The sequence below is a fragment of the Zophobas morio genome, unplaced genomic scaffold, assembly GCF_036711695.1.
Source record: "Zophobas morio isolate AGI-343-1 ecotype UQ-CSIRO unplaced genomic scaffold, CSIRO_AGI_Zmor_V1 ptg000012l, whole genome shotgun sequence".
In the NCBI taxonomy this organism is placed as follows: Eukaryota; Metazoa; Arthropoda; class Insecta; order Coleoptera; family Tenebrionidae; genus Zophobas; species Zophobas morio.
The window spans coordinates 6202968-6222284 of NW_026972117.1; the positions used below are offsets into that span (position 1 = coordinate 6202968).

Sequence of the window (19317 nt, forward strand, 5' to 3'; positions counted from 1 at the left end):
ATGATTTTAGATTTTCTAGTTTTCTTTTTTTTAATTTTTCTGTTTTTGAATTTTTCTATTCGGTTTTCGATTCTTCATTTTGGATCTTTTAATTTTTCATTTTTTTTTTACTTTTGAGTGTTTCGATTTTTTTCAGGTTTTCAAGTTTTTGCGTTTTTCAGTTTTTGATTTTTCGATTTTTCAATTTTTCGATTCTTCAGTTTTTCGATTTTACAATTTTACAACTGTGCGGGTCCGATTTTTCGGCTCCTTACTTTTCAGGAAATACAGTTTTCGATTTATGTTTTATTTCACTTTCGTTTCTTGGATTTTTTTAGTTTTGAGTGTTTCGATTCGTCTGTTTTTCAGTTGTTGATTTTGCAATTTTGTATTTGTTAAATCAACATCAACAGATCTACCAATATAAGAAACCTAAATACCCCAAAATTGACAAATTAAAAATTGAAAAATCTAACATAAAAAAAATCGAAAAATCTTGAAATTGAACAATCGTATAATCGAAATGTCTAAATCTTCATCAATTTAGAAATCGAAAAATTGAAACATTGAAAAAGCAAAAAACTGAAAAATCCAAAAATTTCAAAACCCAAAAATTTAAAACCCGGAAGTCAAACAATCGAAAGAACGAGAAATCAAAACATTAAAGAACTGAAAATTCTAGAATGTAAAAAATCGAAAAATTGTAATATCGAGAACTCTAAAAGTTTAAACTCGAAAATTTATCAAAAAATCTGAAGTTTTAAAATTTACAATATCGAAAAATCGAAAATTGGACAAATTAAGAAACCGAAAATTCGAAAAGTGAAATAGTGAAAAATCCAAATTTCGAAAAATTGATAAATCGAAAAATTTAAAAATTCTTGAAGAATTGTAGAATCGAAAAATTGAAAAATCCTAAATCTGAAATTCTGAAAAACCGAAAAATTGAAATATCGAGAAATCGAAAAAACGAAAAGTCGAAGAATCGAGAAATCCAAATAGCTCAAAATCGACAAATTAAAAATTGAAAATTGAAAAACGAGAAATCGAGAAACAGAAAAATTTAAAATCGAGGAATTGAAAAATTGAAGAGTTTAAAAATTGAAAAAATCGACAAATTGTAAAATCTCGAATACTACAACGTTGAAAAATTGGAAAAACTACAAAATTCAAACACCAAATAATTGGGAAATCAAAAAATTGAAAATTGGATAAACAAAGAAATCAAAAACATCCCAAAATTGAAGAAGCGAAATAGTGAAAAATTCTAAAACTGAAATATCGAAAAATTGATAGACTGATAAAAAAAACATTTTAAAATTGAATTGTAGAACTGAAAAATTGAAAAATCGTAACAGTGAAACATCGAAAAATTGCAAAACCGAAAAAACTGAAAAATCGAGAACTCCAAAAGTTTAAAATCGAAAACTTGAAGAATCGGAAGTCGGTAAATCAAAAGGTCGAGAAATCGAGCAATATGAAAATCAAAAAATCGAACAAAAAAAAATTGATTTTTTTATTTTATAAAAAAAACTGGCCTGCTTGCTTAAAAAATGATGTAGTACCGTAAAATAGACAAAAAAATTAAAGAACAAAAAAAAGTTCCCTCTCCCTCTTCATTCTAATTATACCTTTAATATTGTTCAGTCTTATCATAGAAATTACTAGACACGCCCACCCGCCTTCTCTTTATCATCTGTCAAGATCAGTCTTATCTTAACAAGTACTACCCCACCCACCCTCCCTCTTCTCATTTTAGCGACTAATTTTATTTGTCTATAAAATCCACCTTTCATTCGGAGTAGATAAAATTATCATCGAAATGAAGGCGGGTGGGTGGGCGGGGTTAGTTATATCTTCTTCTGTAGAGTGGGAGTGGAAACTAATAGAAATTAGGGTGTAAAAAAGCGCTAAGCGTGACTTTTTTGTTGTATTATTTGTCATAAAATTTATTTCTCATTTGAAAAGAAAAAACAATTAGAGAACGGGTGGGTGGATGGGGCTAAGTTTAACTTTTTCCTACAGAGTCTTCTATTAGCAAGCAATAGATCCGCCCACCCTCTCCCTCTTCAATCTAGTTACTAGCCTTAATATTGTTTAGTCTTATCATCACAAGTACTAGCTCCGCCCCCACCCGCCCTCTATTTTCTTAGAAAATATATCACTTGCCAAAATCAGTCTTATCTTAACAAGTTTCAGCCCCACCCACCCTCCCTCTTCTAGTTTTAGCGACTAATTTTATTTATATATAAAATCCGCCTTTCATTAAGACTAGATAAAGTTAATTACCGAAATGGAGGCGGGTGGGTGGGCGTGGCTAGTTATATCTTCTTCCGTAGAGTGGGAGCGGGGACTGATACAAATTAGGCTGCAAAAAAGCGGTAATTGTAATTATTTTGCTGTATTTTTTGTCATAAAATTTATTTCTTATTTCAGAAGAAAAAAAAAACGAGAGAACGGGTGGGTGGGTGGGGCTAACTTTAACTTTTTTTACAGAGTCTTCTATTAGCAAGCAATAGCTCCGCCCACCCGCCCTCTATTTTCTTAGAGAGTATATCACTTGCCAAAATCAGTCTTATCTTAAACAAGTACTAGCCCCGCCCACCCTTCCCTTTCTCATTTTAGCGACTAATTTTATTTCTATATAAGATCCGTCTTTCATTAAGAGTAGATAAATTCAAGCAGGAAATGGAGGCGGGTGGGTGGGCGGGGTAAGTTATATGTTCTTCTGTAGAGTGAGAGTGGGAACTGGTTGAAATTAGGCTGCAAAAAAGCGCTAATCGTAATTATTTTGTTGGATTTTTATCCTAAAATTTATTTCTTATTTCAGAAGAAAAAACGGTTACAAAATAGCTTAAACAGTGATGAAAAAAAATATGGGGTGAAACGTACTATTCTACTTTCTACTGATTTCACTTTAGAAATTTCATCCAAAACGTCCGACAATCCAATCCTTAAAACCGAATCACTCAGATGAGAATTGGATTTGAAATAACAAATATTGTTTTAGGGGCCGTAGACCAAAAAAAATCATTAACGATTTACCTTGTTTACTTACTATAGGTAACCTTAAAACATTTGCAGAATTTCAGAGCGTTCTGTTCTGCAGTTTCGAAGATAAATTGCAAGATGTTATACAAAAATCTAGATGTTTAATTTAAAAACTATGAAAAACTCAACAGGGGTTGATATGTGCTGGAGTATTGTAAATTTTGGAAATGACGTCAACAAATTGTTGGTAGGTGTGATTAGCCAAATTTTGATTAGTGTTTCACAATCTACACGATATTAGTAATCCACGTATAAAATTTGACAACTGGTTCAATAGTTTTGGAGAATAATGTTTAAAAAAATCCGGACAGACGGGAGACAGACAGACAGACAGACAGACAGACGGACAGACGGACAGACGGAAATGGGAGATTTATTGTTTCGTACTGCGTTTAGATTGTGAAAAGATACTCTTATTTAATATTTAAATATATAGTATTTTTATGTGTCAATTATGAAAAATGTAAATAAATAATTGTATAAAAAAAAGAACTAGGCTCTTTCAGGGCCCACCGGGAAATTTTTTGGTGTCCCGGCGGCAAAATCCGACACTGTTTATGCAATAAGCGACATTTAGGGACACGATCAAAGCCTTGGAAAAATCGAGAAAAAAAACATGGACTGTATTTACTTTACAGCTTTGATTTTTGTTGTCCATGATAAAAATTATTCATGAAATCGAAAAAATTAAATTACCTATATATCTCTCCACTGGAGAAAAATATTTGGGTATAACTGGACTATAGTTTACACTATCGACAGGTATATTGTACTTATATAATCAGATAAACCTCAAAAGGCAAAATGTATGCCCGCCCACCCGCCCTGTCTCAATTGTGATGATTTTTTTTTTCGTCGTGAGCCAAGGGTACGGAGCCTAATTACAAAATCCATATTTCTTTACGAAAAAATTTACCATTTTAAACGTGTTCTGAGTTTCTAAGAATAAAAAAAAAATCACAATTGAGATGGGGTGGGTGGGCGGGGTTAATATTTTGCCTTTTTGTTTTAATATGTGCAGACTTTTTTCACAACAAGAAACATGATTATACAATAACAACCCGAATATTGACAACATAGTTTGCTGTTTAGACAACAAGTAAACCTTCTTTTCCAATACCTAACTAAAAAACCGCCACTATCGAATTACATCCACCGCCTCTCGGTCCAAATGTAGTGTAAAAGTGTCAACGGGAGGTCTGTGGAAGTTGTCCGGCTTTGATATGACAGTGACGTACAACATCTGCAGACATTCGAGAAGTTAACCAGCGGGATATCCGGACATCACATAAAGCACATCCACTAAAAGCCAAAAGCTGCTACATGTAAAATCTAAAAACGTGGTTGATTATGAGTTCGTCTTGGCCGCATCTAGGGCGTGTTTGTTTCGTTGTTAAACTCGGAATTGTTTTGGAAACGAATATGATAATGCTACGAATCTCTCGACAGTTTGTGTATTTGTCGAAGAAAGAGGAAACAAACTGCATCGGTTAGAGCACGATGTCAACGTCTAGCTTGGAAATGGAACAAGCGGTGCTCTTCGCCAACGAGCAATGTTATACAAATAGAAAAGTACTTAATGTAAATATATCACTTTTATTTTTATTTATTCGAGGAGAGAAGGGGCAGGTGGGAGTGACGTTATCGTGTTGCTGTGCGGACTTAATTTTGAAAGATATGTAAAAAACAATAAACTATCTGCTAGGGGTGTTGGACTGCTCCGCCTCTTGACTGCGGGTTTCATAATTCCTAAACACTTGATTTTACTAATATTGTATCGAAGCAAAATTTTCATTCTTAAAAAACCCCCATAAATTAAATGTAAATAAAAATGCGGATCTGTTTACTAGTCTTCATGAAGAGCAAAATGAATGATTTCCGCCTGTTCATTCATCAATACAAAGTCAATAATTCCACATCTCCCTTCATCTTGAAATTTATGTGTCGCCGTAAATCACAATTTCAAAGATTATTTAAATAATTATGAAAATATATAATTATTCAAAGGCGAGCTAAATTTTGAACCAAATCGCCCGTTTTTTGTCTCCCTTTTTTTAATAGCCCCATCAATTCCGCACCATGTGACAAGTTTTTATCAAAGAACGCCCAGAAAATTTGTCTGTAGTCTTCCAGGACAATCATTCATCATGTGGAAGACACCGGAGAGGAGCTGAGCGTATTTACGGCGACACGTGTACTCATTTAGCGGCTACAAATCAAGCCCGAGCTCACGACATCTTCTAATCTTTGTTTAGGGTAAAATGGGGGAATGGCGGTCACTTAAGCGGAATTCCAAATAATTCTCTATCTAAAGGGTTTTGCGCAAAAGTAATTGGACATTCACATAGCTAATTTAGTTTACTTTATGCCTGTAGGGTATAAATTGCCACACTTTTTAGCGTGTGCCATAGTTGTATACGTTTTTAAAACCTTTCCTTGACCACCATTGCCCGCATGTTGCGGGAAATGGCAGTCACCACTGTGGGTAATAACGGTCAGTTGAAAACAGTATAAGCTTTGGTTCCAAAATAAATCAGTTAATAAAAAAAACCCATAGAACAATATTTTTATAGTAATATAATGTCTATTTAAAGAAAAAAAGAAATTACCGGAAGTTTATACATACAAGTTACTAATTAAGACGCTTGCGAACCCTCTGTTTGCGGTCACAATAATCACATATATATTCATCAGGAGCATCGGCACCACTACAGTCTTTATGGGCCCATTGCCCACAACATCGACATCTATACCAAACCTCGTTCTTTCCGAACTCTTCACAGATGAAACATGTTTCTTGTTCATGTGATACAGAAATGTCATCGTCGCTGTTGTCGTCGCAAATATTGTCCACATCCTGTTCGTCTGTTGAGTTTGAGCTTGAAGTAGAAGATTTCGAATACATTTTCTTCTTCCTTTTGGAAGCTACAATTTCTTCATCTGAAGAAGAAGAGGGTCGTGATGCGATCTTTGATGTCTTGATATTCTTGGGTTGCTTTATTTTTTTATTGGTGATGTGTGTCTTTTTCTTGTCAGTTTTCTTGTTGTCTTTTGACAGTTTGTCATTTTTCTTTTTTTCCTTGCTTTCTAAATCTGCTTTCAGAGGTGATGCTGTCAGGATGGCAGAGTGTTGTTTCATATGTGACCGTTTTCTAGTTTTAGTCGCTGTTGGAAGTGGCAACGGAGACAATATAGTTTTACTTGGCGTTAAAATATTGCTAGGCCCTGGAAGTGGCTGTGTTTGAGCGCTTGATCCTGGCAAATTGTTATTGATCTCAGGAGTAGGTGTTCCTTCATCCTGGTGTATAAGATTTGCTGTGGAGTCATTACTGACAGTCACAGTGTCGTTTGAGGTACTCAAAAGATAGTCTGAAGCCAGGAAATCTTCTTCTCCAAAAATGGTAGGATCGATTGGCATAATTCCAGACGCGTTAAATCCAGAAACCCCCTTCTGAATTGTAGCTGTGTCACAGTAGGCTTTGTTAAATATAGAAGCCACATCGTACGGGGTTATTTTTTGCAAAGCGTGGCTTTTCATAAACAAATCACACTCCTTCCGAAAGGCGGTTTTCAAGGGCCCATAAAATGCAATATCTAACGGTTGCATTCTATGCGAGGTGTGTGGCGGAATGGAGAGCACAACAATGAAGTTTTCTCGACAAAATATGTATGCTTCCAATGACACGTGGCTGTAATGATTGTCTACAATAAGAAGAATAGGCTCAGCTGAAGATGGTTTTGCAAACTTTACAAAGTGTTTAAGCCATATCACAAATAAAGCTTGATTTGTCCAGCCATTTTTAGAACAATGGTAAATAGCTTCCGTTGGACCACCTTTGCACAATTGAGGCGACATCCTCTTTCTTGGATAAATAAACATGGGAGGAATATAGGACCCTGCAGCGGACACTGCGCAAATGACAGTTATATTTTTTCCCCTTTCATAGCTGGTAACTGAACCAACTCTTTTCTGTCCCTTTTCGGCAATTATTGTACCAGGGTCTTGTACGGTGCTGATACCGGTCTCATCCATGTTGTATATTTTCGAGGCAGTAAACATATGTTTTTCCATGATGTCTTCTAAATTTTTGAAAAACAATGTCACCTCCGCTTTATTGAACGCTGTTACGCGATTAATACTGGTTGCCTCGGGTTGCCGGATAGTTATCGATGGATTTCTCTTTAAAAAACCGTACAGCCAATCTTTTCCAGCCAGCTGCTTCACCTTGTTGAACCTATGCTGTATATTATGTTTCTCAGCATAAACATAAGCTGCACGACGAACTTCGAGCGGATTTAGACCATAAAATAATTTGGCTAAAAGTTTTATGTTCTCAGCCATACTTTTTTCTTCTTCTGATGAGAAAGTGGAATGCCTTCCTAGGGAAGGTCCGGTAATTGGAAGATTCTTCTTGATCCGTTCTTGTAATGTACTGAAGGGTATGCTGAACTTCTTGGAAGCTTTCCGTATAGACTCTCCATTACGTACAGCTTGTATGGCATTTTCTAAGTCCTCTTTACTCCACTGTGCTTTTGTTGTGGTTCTAGGTCTATTTCTCGGCATCTACTTAAAGAATAAAGACAATTATCAGCCACTATTTCAATACAAGAATCTTTCAACCTAAACGTAAAAATTGTCCTATATTTTTATATTGGGTAATGCCAGTCGGTGACCGTCATTACCCGCTTCGAGTGATTGGCATAACCCCAAAACTACTAAAACGTTTTCTTTGGTCTTTACTACCAAACTTAATTGGCTTTCATGAATCTAACCGGCACATTATGTACTAATACAATCGTAATAACTAATAATGAAACAATATCCTTTTGCATAAAGTTTTTATAAACTTACCTCTGATTGAAATTTCTCGATTTTTACAAGAAAACACAACCTCACACATGAACAGCCGTCATGCACAGTGCAGGCGACGCAAGATGGTGGCGCTTCGTAAATAAGGTTACTCGAACATACGCTAGGTAGCAGCACTTGTATTTTTATTTAAATGTTCCTGGAAGTTAAATATCAGACAGTGACCGGCATTGCCCACTGACCGCCATTCCCCCATCTTACCCTACACTGCTTATTAACCGCAAATTATAACGCCTGTTTTAACTTGTACTTACGACGCATTTTTCAGAGGGGGTTTTTTCACGTTTCACGTTATTAGTTGCCTAAAATAAGTGAATGCAGAATCACTGTGAACTACTTGATGGAAAAAAATCGACTGTTGATAAATCCACGACGATGTGCCACCGAAAATATTTCTGAAAGTCTGTCTAAATATTATTTCAGGCATTTCCTCGCTATAATTAAACTTCCCATTCTTCCATTCAGCCTATTCAGCCCGTAAATGCATTTTCCGAGCGATTCTGGTCCGATTTCGAATTCTGAATGTCGGACAATTAAGCTCTTGAAACTGAAGGTAAACATCTCAGTATTGGTCAGACACGGTAGTGTTAAACCAATGTTTAGAAAAGCGGCGTGTTTCACGTGGATTAGGTAAACTAAAGGTTATCTGAGCAAACTAGCCTAAGATAACTTTGCCGGACCTGGATAAGCTTTTCGAGAGGGGTTTCGAGTGAGAGATTGGTATGCACTAGAGACCACCTGTGCTGGAGAAGATGCTTACAAAGAGGTGTGAAATGCACTTGATAAATAGTGATTAAGGAGGCAAACATTTCGATTTTTATTTGTTGGTTGGGTCCTTGGACGAATTTTTATCTAGAATTTGTGAGAACATTTCGATTTTTATTTGTTGGTTGGGTCTTCGGACGTATTTTTAACTAGAATATGTGAGAAATTTTCTACACTCGTCAGGTAGGTATACGAAAACGAAAAAGTGGCAATTTAGCCCGGGTTCTTTCACCGGCTTAGGTACAAAGAGCCAGTGTTATTGCACGCGCTCTCCCATTTTCCCATTTTTCTGTCGAACAAAACGAAACAAAAATGTGACGACAAAACTATGAGGATTTAAGGGAGTGTATAAAATTGATGGCTTAACTGATGGTTTTATCCTTCAGCAATAATGCAGTCTATAGTAACTAGCTGATGTTTGTTCAGCCGCGTCTTCTGCAGCCACTACGTCTACCGTTCGTTTGCTCATTGTGGAGAGATAAATATTCGTGACATGTCTGGTGCAGGGCGGTTTGCCGATCTCGGCGGTGGAGAGCTTATCATAACAAGGCTCATTCCGGGCGTAATCCTGGAGGAAGTCATCAAGTCGTAAATTTACCGGTGGTGAAAGTGGTTTTTAATAAAAAATTACACAAAATCAACCAAATTTCATTTTCTTGTAACCGCTGATGCTAGTAATCTGAACATGCTAAAAGTCGAATTCGGTCGAAGTATAAACATAAACAGTCGAAGTTAAGCATATACTTACTGAGAAATTGAGAGCGTCTAACTTTATAATTTTTTAAAGAATCGAAATTTGTCGGACTATACTTCAAAGGCGAGGGAAGTTCTATCAAAATAAACTTCCATAGCTTTGTTTTTCTTGGTAGCTTCATCAAAATTCCAAAAACAACATAATTTTTTCAAAACGCCAATGTCGCCGGCGAAACTGAAAATAATAATAGTAATAATACGCATACAACATCTGTATATAATACTGCAGGGCTCCACTTTGTAAATTTTCCGGTGGACCCCCGTGTCCTTAATCCGACAGTGCCGTAAACATCCAGATTTTTGGTAAAAAAAATGTATAAAAACATTTTTCAGTTTAACTTTGAAACTGCAGAATGCTCTGAAATCGTGTAAAGGTTTTTCCCGAAAATTTGGGAATACAATATTGTTATTATAAGCATTACATTGCATATATCCACATAGACATTACGTACATATCTTTATTTCAACTATTATTAAATTAATTATCATAGAAAATACAATTCGCAAAAAGAATCATATTCCCCTATAATTTTTCGAAAAATGTAGATTTATTTACCTTCAACCAATTTTTTTATTATCACATTTTTCCGTTTTTCCTGTTTCGTATATTTTCCAAATTTTCTATATCACATTTTTTCGTGTTTGCAACTTTACTTTTCTCAATTTTTTAGTTCCTCTAAATTTTTAATTTTTCGTTTCTTCAAGTAAAAAATTCAAAAAGTTCAAATCGAAGTGCTGAAGAAACGAAAAATCGGGAAACTTCAAAAATGAAAATAATTGATGAATCGAAAAAAGAAGAAAAAATGAATCGAATCGAAAAACTGGACAAGCCAAAAATTGTAAAAACGAAAAGTTATAGAATCGTAAATATTGTAAAGGCGAAAAACTGCAACTCAGAGAGATCGGAAAATTGAAAAATTAAAAATCGAATAATGAAAAGGTTTTAAAATCCAATCATTGAAAAAATGAAAAAATTCGAACATTGTACAATTGCAGAACTGATTTTTTTTTTTTAATTATAATAATTATGGCATATTTAAAGTGAAAACAAGCAAAATTGCGAATGAAAAATTAAATAAACGAAAAACTGGAAAATCCAAAATTGAAAAACGTAAAATAAAAAATGTAAAAGTTGAAAAATCGACAAATTGAAAACCTGAAAATTTAGACTTGAAAGCTTGAAAAATTGGAACTGAAGAAGCGAAAAAAATGAAAAATTGAAGAACTGAAAAATTCGAGTCACAAAAACTGCGGGAGTGTCATTTATTTCATTAGTTTTAACTTGATAGAGGTTATCAGAAAACAAAGATCTCAAAAAATGTCATAATTTTTCAAAGAATCGGGATTTGTTGGGCTATACTTCAGGGGCGTGGGAAGTTCTTCGACCACTTTTTTTTATTGATTGTTTATTGATTGATTAATTTCTATAAACATAATTTTTTGGAAGGGAAAAAATTCCCCAAAATAACATTTAAATTTGCATTTACATCAAAAATACGTAAATTTCAGTCCTATTCAAGGTGTAAAGTTACTTATGTAAAACCTTCATTTTTTACAGTGTGTTGTAAAATTTTAGATATTATTTAGACAATAAAGTGCTAACCATAATTCTAGAATCGTCAATTGAAATATGAGAAATTGTAGAATTTTGAAAAAACAAGTATTTTGAAAATCTTGATCGGAACCATAAACACGCTATATTTTTCAAATCAGCAGGTCGAGATCCATATGCCAGAATTTTTTATGGACTTTTAGGCTATTTCTCCAAAACCTCAATTTTCAATACCTACCTATTCAGAAATTTTTCACCATTTTTCATACACCTTCGAAAATTAGCTAAAGACATTTTTTTGAAGAATTCAACCCCCTGGAGTTATTTTACGCTACTTTCTTCGAAAATTCCTGCCATTTTTGCAGAACCCCTAATTGAAATTTGTCAATTATTAGGGTTATTAAATAATTTGGTTTTCCAACCGAATATATAAAAAATATTGTCCTGGAACAATAAATTCTTTATATTTTCGAATTAGCACGTTGAGGTCTAAGAGTTTTTGTAGATTTTTGTCAGCTTTTCAAAAATCTCACTTTTTTCAAGCACTTTCGAAAATTAGATGGACATTTGTTGTACGACTCCCAGAAGTTATTTTCGGCTTCATTTCTTTTCATTTTTTTTTTGGGATGACCTCTATATAAATTAAAAAAAAATAGGCATGTTATTTTACAAAATTTAATTTTTTTTCGGCAAATTGATAAAATCATCATTTTTTACGGGGAGGGGGCATAAACGAATAATTTTGAGAAACGATTTACCATGTTTCCGATAACCGTAAAACATCTGCAAGATTCAGAGCATTACAATTTTGCTTTTTCCCAAAAATTTAGATGTCCAGGGTAAAAGCTCAACACGGATTCATGAACTATAAGGCCAGGGGTATGTTATTTTATAAAATTTAAATAGTGAAAGCCTTTGTGGCCATACGCATCTAAGGTTTTTAGTGCTAATAAACACAAGAAAATGTATAGGTTGTCAAAAGACATTTACAGGATATCATTTAGCACCTTACGCTGTTAATGGCATTACTTATCTATAAGTATTTGTTTTTGCCTCAAATTACCTCCAGATCCTGCTTTTCGTAGTCTTATGTTTTTTGAAATGGTAGATATTAATTCTTACTTAATAGGTATTTTCATGGGAAACATTACCAGAACAACTCATTTTAACTTTAGTAGTAGAAAAATTACAGAAACTTGTTTCAAAGATCATTTGATTTAAGAATGAAAAGGAATCCTAACTTTTATCCGGTTGCAAACTGACAAATTTGGGATTTTTAATGAGTGTAATGTATTCACATTAGAGTGAAATTATCTCCGAAAGAAATCATTAAAAGAGAACGCAGACTCAGACTGAGGTTATTTTTATTTACCATAGGTATTCTTAAATAAAATGGCGTCATCAAATTTTTAGCATATTTTACCGATTTCCAGAAGGGGATGAATGAACGTTGGAAATAATAAATAATGTAAAGATTTTACCTTTTTCTTCCCACACTGAGTTGAATTTTAATATTATGTAAAATCTATTTTTATTAAGCTTTATTTACAGCATAATAAGTAGGTAATAATGAAAATGCCAGAAACATTTTTAATTAATATTTATATACAAGAATTAGGACCATAAGTGTTAATTTTAACACTTTATTTTAAATAATTATTTATATGGTCCTAATTCTTGTATATAAATATTAATGAAAAATGTTTCTGGGATTTTCATTATTACTTATTATGAAAATACAACGGAAGATTTTTTTTTTTAATTTGATAATACCTAATCTTTTTTGGAAATTTGTTTTCATAAAGTAATTGCTACCAAGAATTTCCCAAGTATCTATTCCAATTTTATCGAAAATTAAAAATAATAGGTAGGTAGTTAGGTACCTACGTCTTTTTGGTAATTGGGGTATTTTTTAATTTTGGGCGACTTTCCTAAGTGACTTTAGGTATTATACCTTCAAAGGGAAGGATTTTTTTGCTGTTTACGACAACATAAAATTTGAAATGTTTTTTAGAGAAACAATCTAATATCTTCTGTTTAAATGAAACTTCAAGAATTTAGAGGTCTCCTAGAGTTTTTTTCTTGAAAGAAGCTTTAAGAATCTCGGAGGCCTCTAATGTTTTTTTTTTCTAAAATGTGAAAGAATCTCGCTGTCTCCTAGTGTCTTTTTTCGAAGAGAAGCTTTAAAAATCTTCCTCGGTGCCCCCTAGTGTCTAGTGTTACGTAAAAAATCAAGGCGGATTCCTAAATCACAATAGATATGAAGATTTAGCAATTTTAAAGATTTTCCCAGAAGTTTGAAAAATTCAGAATATGTTGCAATTTCTGACAGTATAGAGATTTTACAAATCTTCGAGATTCTAGAATTTTAGAAATATTGTCAATATTAATTTTCATTTTTATAGTTTGTACTATTCTAGTATACAGTGCGTCTTTTTTAAAAGTGGCCATAGGGATTCCCATGTTAAATTTTAGACCCCATGTTAACTTTTGTTAGCGTGAAAACCCATCAGACCTGATTTTTTAATGAAAATTATTTTGATTAAAAAGTTTGGTACATCGTAGACGGTTTTGACTTGTCATTTTTGACACCATAATTTTGATTTAATGATTAAATACCCTTATTGCAGGGTTTAGAAAAGAAACAGAATAATGGAATCCAACCATAAATGAAGATAATAAAAGATAATTTCACTGAAATTACGTTTTTAATGTCCACGATTGAAAAACCTGTGTTTATAAATCTGCCATAAAATTTTCAAAATGTTTAGTTTAGGAATTTAATAAATTTAACAAACTTTGGAGGATTTAGAGATTATAGAAATTTATGAAAGAAACTACAAGTTTTGGAAATTTTAGGGGTTACCTAAGTATAGGATTTTAAGGATTTTCAAACTTCATAATTTTGAAAATTTTAAGTGTTTAGGAAAATTTGAAGATCTTGGGGGCTCTGCTGATTCTAGAAATAATTACATTTTTAGATGATGTTACGATTCTCGACATCAAATAGAATTTGAGAATTAAGAGAGAATCGGGATACTTTATTAATTTAAGAATTTTCAGAAAATTCTATATTCTGGCGATTTTTGAGAAGAAGATATTCGTGAATTTCAGACATCCTAATGGTTTAAGAATTTCTAGATATCTTGAATATCCTCGAATAGCAGACAGTCTGACGAATTTACAGATTTTTATTAATCCTAGAAGTTTTAGATATTTTGGTAAATTTGTATGGTCTCGATGTTTTATTATTTAATCAATGAACTTTTATATTGCACTTTCGATTTTCCAGTTGAACCTATTATTACTTCTTTTAATAGAAAATTAGTTGCCGCGGATCCAATAATTTACTTACAGATACAGAACTTCTATGTGAAAATGTTTTCATGGAAACAAACTATAAATTATCGATAAATTTGAAAGGAGTTTCAAATCTGTAAAAAAAAATAAAAAAAGTTATAATAGCATTTGTAGGATAGGTAGTAAAATAAGGAATTGTCTTTGCTTTCAATGACTTTACTTTATTCTTGTCTTTGATATTTAAACAAGATGTTGCGGGGCTAATAAAGTGTTTGTGACACATGTGAACATATGAAACTAGGAATTTCTAAAAAAGACATAAAATCCTCAAAAAAATCAATTAATTTTTTTTCCAAGAACGGTTATCATAGTAGTTACAAAATAAATAAAAATAGATTTAGGTACAGTTTTTTATTCTCCACAATTTTTGTATTTAACGTTTTGTTCTAAAATAATTAGTTGTTACATGTTAAATCCCTTTGATTCAAAAATGATTCTACACCCGGTATATTTTAAACTTGCAGGTGTCATCACAAAAAAAATAATATTTCCCAAAATCAGATCTTATAATTTTTCGAAGAAGCTTTTTTACTTTTCAAGCCTAAGTTGTGACTAGGTCCATTTGACGAACGGCTAATTTCATGTTTTCGCGAGATTTGATTATCCCTAGAATATGAAAAAGGGGTCTACCGTTTCCATCTGTCGGCCTATATTTTTTTTACCTGTGGATACTCATTTTAGAATCTTGGATGCTATTTTTAAAGTTCATAAAATAGCATACGTTTATATTTGTGGTTTATGAAACCGCCTTTATAACTATGTACCACATTTTATGTTAGCATTGTGTACGAACGCTGTACTTTGTAAATTCTGAACGCCAAATTCCATAGTTTATCCATTAGATATATTTTGAATGATTTTACAGCCGCTTAGTTCTTTGTACGGTCGGCACGTCATATTTTTTATTCCTATTATTTTACGTGCATTACAAATAAAAATTTATTTTTGTTATTTATCGTTTAGGTACGATAAAAAATGTTGACCAATCAAATGCGGAATTTCTTGAATACCGTCCGCTCGAATTAATTTCCAATAAGAAAACAGTTCTAGCGGGCAAAAATAGAGTTTTTTAGTGGAAAAGTTTATCCAATTGTGTTACTCTGTGTTTCCTTTAAACGTGACAAAAAATTGATTGAAAATATATGTTTATCTTATTTGGACTGTTTTCAAACGATTTGTGGTTGATTTTTCTCTTACTGAAAAAAGGTGGGAAAATGATAGCCGGTCCCAAGTGGCGCTTTGCTGTTGACTATTCTCGATTTATTCAATTTTTTCAATAATTCCGAAATAAGGATTTTTTTAATGTTTGTAAAACTAATTAGTAACTATAGAGAAAAAAATTGTTTAGCTCTGATTGAAAGCAAAGAGCTCGCAATAAAAATCACGATCAAAGGCAGCCATGAATTGTCGAAAAACTATAGCTCTCTTTGATCATAATTTTTATTGCTTGGGTATTTTGTTATTTCAATAACCAAAAGTTCATTTTAATTCTTATCTCTTTAAGTGGACAAAATTTTTGAGCCGTAGAATAGGTCTATGTATGTACTTATATGGAGGAAGTGCAGACATCCAAAAAAAAGTCAAAAATTGAAATCTTTATAAACCGATTTTTTACTCTTAGAACTTTAAATATTTGTTTATTTCACTCAATGACCATATTAGCAACAAATTGGCTAGATTTTGTACTACAACTGTACGACGATGAAACGGTAGGGTTATTTGCAACAAGACGGGGCTGCAGCGCATTCGGCTAGGACCCAATACCAACGTTATGATAATAAAATGAATAAATTAATCTTGTCATGTGCCAAATCCTTTCCAACGATGACTAGATTACATTTTTTTTATGGGAAAAGTAAATTTTAAATACCGAAAAGCCCGTTTACTCTAAAAACTATGGTTTAAAAAAGCAACTAGAGAACTGATAAAATTCCGGGTGCTTTGAACAAAGTGGCAGCACCGCCGCGAATCCAGTGCTTTGGTGTCCACGGCCGCAAGTTCACCATGAATCACCAAATTACTTTCAAATCACGAAAATTGCCACATAATTAACCGTAATTTGCGACATTGCCAAGGTCTACACACTCTGGTTAGGTAATTACTGTGCAGCCGTCGCGTCGCGCCACCTTCCTCTACTCTCTTTTTGCGAATTTTTTTCCACAATAATCCGGCCGTAAAAATGTCAAACCGTGCAATGACGTCGCTGCATCCTCCCCTACCACGTGAGGCGCCACAAGCCGCCTTCGCTCCGTTTACCACATAACCGCCACCTTGGCCATAACTACCTCGAACAGCCTCGTCCGGTCCACCTCCTCGTCACCACAAGCACACACCTTCACTTCCCATCGAACTCGTCGGTCATGCTCGCGAACTGAACTGAAGTTCGCGTCGGTCCATGTGAATGCCGGCGTCAAGTGATTGTTTTCTCTGGCACAAGTCCGTCCTCCGCCGGCGGCTGCCAAGGTACACAACGCGGCGATATGCATCATGTTTGTGTTCATCCTCACAAAAATGCCCTCCGCCGCCGCCTCCAGGGGGCGATGTTGACACAGAGCTCCCGTTCTGGGGCGCTCTCGCCGTTCCCACGTCCTTCACGCCGACCTCGCAAAAAATCGGCAAGTGGGCGTGCGCGCCGATGGTCACCGCATCGATTCGAGGCGTGAGCGCGCCGCGATTGGTGTAGAGTCGGTGGGCGTGGCGACCTGCGCACGCCCCTCGCTAATTCGTCGGCTCCCTAGCCACTGTTTTCACTAGTAACATTGTGTCTCGGCTCGAAGCAACATACTCTGTTTTTACTTAATCTTTGTGTAAACTGCCCCATGTTGTGTATCATAATATTAAGTGAACGCAAACTTGTTTTTGGAAGATTGATTCGAACGAAAACACTGTGGTGTTGAAATAACAAGACTGTTTGCGTTTTAGAAAAAGAGGTTTGTTTACGATGCACACCATCTTCACGGAGCACCAGAATGCGTATTATCGGCCCGGGGGCGGGTACACGGCGGCCGCCGCCACCAACCCCTACGCGTACGAGCAGTACTCGCGCTACGGCTACGCCGCATGGCACCACCAGCAGCACCAGCTGAGCACCGCCAAGGACATGGTCAAGCCCCCCTACTCCTACATCGCGCTCATCGCCATGGCCATCCAGAACGCCCCGGACCGCAAAATCACCCTCAACGGGATCTACCAGTTCATCATGGAGCGCTTCCCGTACTACCGGGAGAACAAGCAAGGCTGGCAGAACTCCATCCGGCACAACCTCTCCCTCAACGAGTGCTTCGTCAAGGTCCCGCGGGACGACAAGAAGCCCGGGAAAGGGTCGTACTGGACCCTCGACCCGGACTCGTACAACATGTTCGATAACGGCTCCTACTTGCGCCGTCGGCGCCGCTTCAAGAAAAAAGACGCCCTCCGAGAGAAAGAGGAGGCTTTGAAACGCCAACAAATCGATACCAAGCGCGAAGACCCCAAGGAAGAACCCAAGAAGGTGGACCTCAAGCCCAAGCGCGAGCCCAACACCGAGTTGAACCAGTGCATGAAGTCGGTGATCGTCCAGCAGGAACACCCGGTGAGCGACGTCTCCGGGTCGCTGCAGATGGACTCGGGGGCGGCGTTCAGCGTGGACTCGCTGATGACGAGTCGGGAGCAGCACGCGTACGCGAACTCGGGGCGGCTGCACACGTCCGGCGGCATGTACTACTGCCCGAGCGCCACCCCGCAGCACCAGTACAGCATAGGGGACGACGCCGCCCCCAGGTACAGCCCGTGGTACAGCCCGGAAACGTCGCCCGAGTCGGCCTCCGGGTACAGGGAGATGATCTTCGACAGCAGTGCCGCCCCCAGCTGTCAGCTGGCGGGTTTTCGACATTCGGCCGTTTCTCCCAGTCCGCCTAATTATAGAACGGCCGCCGCTTACTACCAGCAGGACTGTGTGGGACAGAAATACTGAGGGTACGCGTATTTAGAGCGGTTTATAAAGACTGATGTTTGAATTTGGTGAGGAAACTCTAGCCGTCGTTTCGTAGGGAAATTCTTCTTGATGGCAGCTGATTTTTATTTACTTGTGATATTGATATAGCGTAATTGACGATCTTTTTGTGGGTTCTGGTAGGAATGGTCTTGTGCGATTTAGGTTCCTATGTAAAGTTTTTACCATTCCCTCAGCGAGTTGAAGCATTTATTTCGGTTTATGGACTATTTAGGCGAATTATTTTACGTGTCCGGTGTACATATTTATTTGTAATATATTGTAGATGTATTATTACTCCACTGTATGTGTTGAAAGCACGGATGTACATTATTTATTGAGATTAAAGGAATAAATCACATCTTTGTGACATACCCGTAACAATTACGTTTGTGTTTTATTCGACGACGAAAAATTTGGCCTAAACTAAATTCAAACCTTTTTAGATTATTTCGTTTTTAATATTATTAGCTGCGCAGAACACAAATTTAAACGAAAATGATTCAAAACTCTGAATAAAACAACTCCGTTTCAGACCGTAAATTAACAAAACAAGTTTTTACATTATCAAACCAAAATCCAGAGAATCAATTTAGCTTTCGAGGCTACAGATTTCTGTATTGTTCTAAGCCTACAGCTTTTAAAATTTGCTTAAATATCTCGAACAGAAAAATATCACAAATATTAATAACGTATGTTTTATGGGCGAATTAATTTATCCACATTGAAACTATCTATAATAGACAAACGAGGAAGACGGCGATTTAATTTTTTTCTGGTAAAAATAAAAATTGGATGTGCTGCAGTGTTAATTTGATTTTTTTCTGATTTACCTGTGTATCTCTCTTGTTATTATTATTTTAATAAACAGCGGGTTGTGATCGCAATTTAAAATAGATAAATAAGTATCTAATTGCCAATAATCCAAATCAAATTTTAATTCGATACGAAAGGTAAATATTTGAAGCTTCATAATAAATAAAGCTATTTATTTCATTCGAAAATAGTTATATTTTA

At 35.3% G+C, this 19317-nt stretch overlaps 3 protein-coding genes across 3 annotated transcripts in view; 1 reads left to right on the forward strand and 2 right to left on the reverse strand.

Moving 5' to 3' along the window:
• Nucleotides 1-17151, reverse strand: part of LOC135128081 (uncharacterized) — a 34071-nt gene extending 16920 nt beyond the window's left edge. Inside the window, exons 1-3 of the mRNA XM_064054905.1 lie at nt 17116-17151; nt 16974-17071; nt 16616-16919 (exon numbers count right to left, since the gene is read on the reverse strand). Coding sequence (XP_063910975.1) covers nt 16616-16919; nt 16974-17071; nt 17116-17151 — 438 coding nt within the window. The remainder of the gene's footprint in view (nt 1-16615; nt 16920-16973; nt 17072-17115) is intronic.
• Nucleotides 5593-8017, reverse strand: LOC135128298 (uncharacterized). The gene is made up of 2 exons (XM_064055208.1): nt 7883-8017; nt 5593-7594 (listed from the first exon to the last, which is right to left on the reverse strand). The coding sequence occupies exon 2, from the start codon at nt 7592-7594 to the stop codon at nt 5663-5665; it is 1932 nt and encodes a 643-aa protein (XP_063911278.1). The 5' UTR covers nt 7883-8017; the 3' UTR covers nt 5593-5662.
• On the forward strand, nt 17104-18687 carry LOC135128299 (fork head domain-containing protein crocodile-like). The gene has a single exon (XM_064055209.1). It carries the CDS (start codon nt 17272-17274, stop codon nt 18280-18282), a length of 1011 nt encoding a protein of 336 aa, XP_063911279.1. The 5' UTR covers nt 17104-17271; the 3' UTR covers nt 18283-18687.
• Nucleotides 18688-19317: the final 630 nt, after the last annotated feature.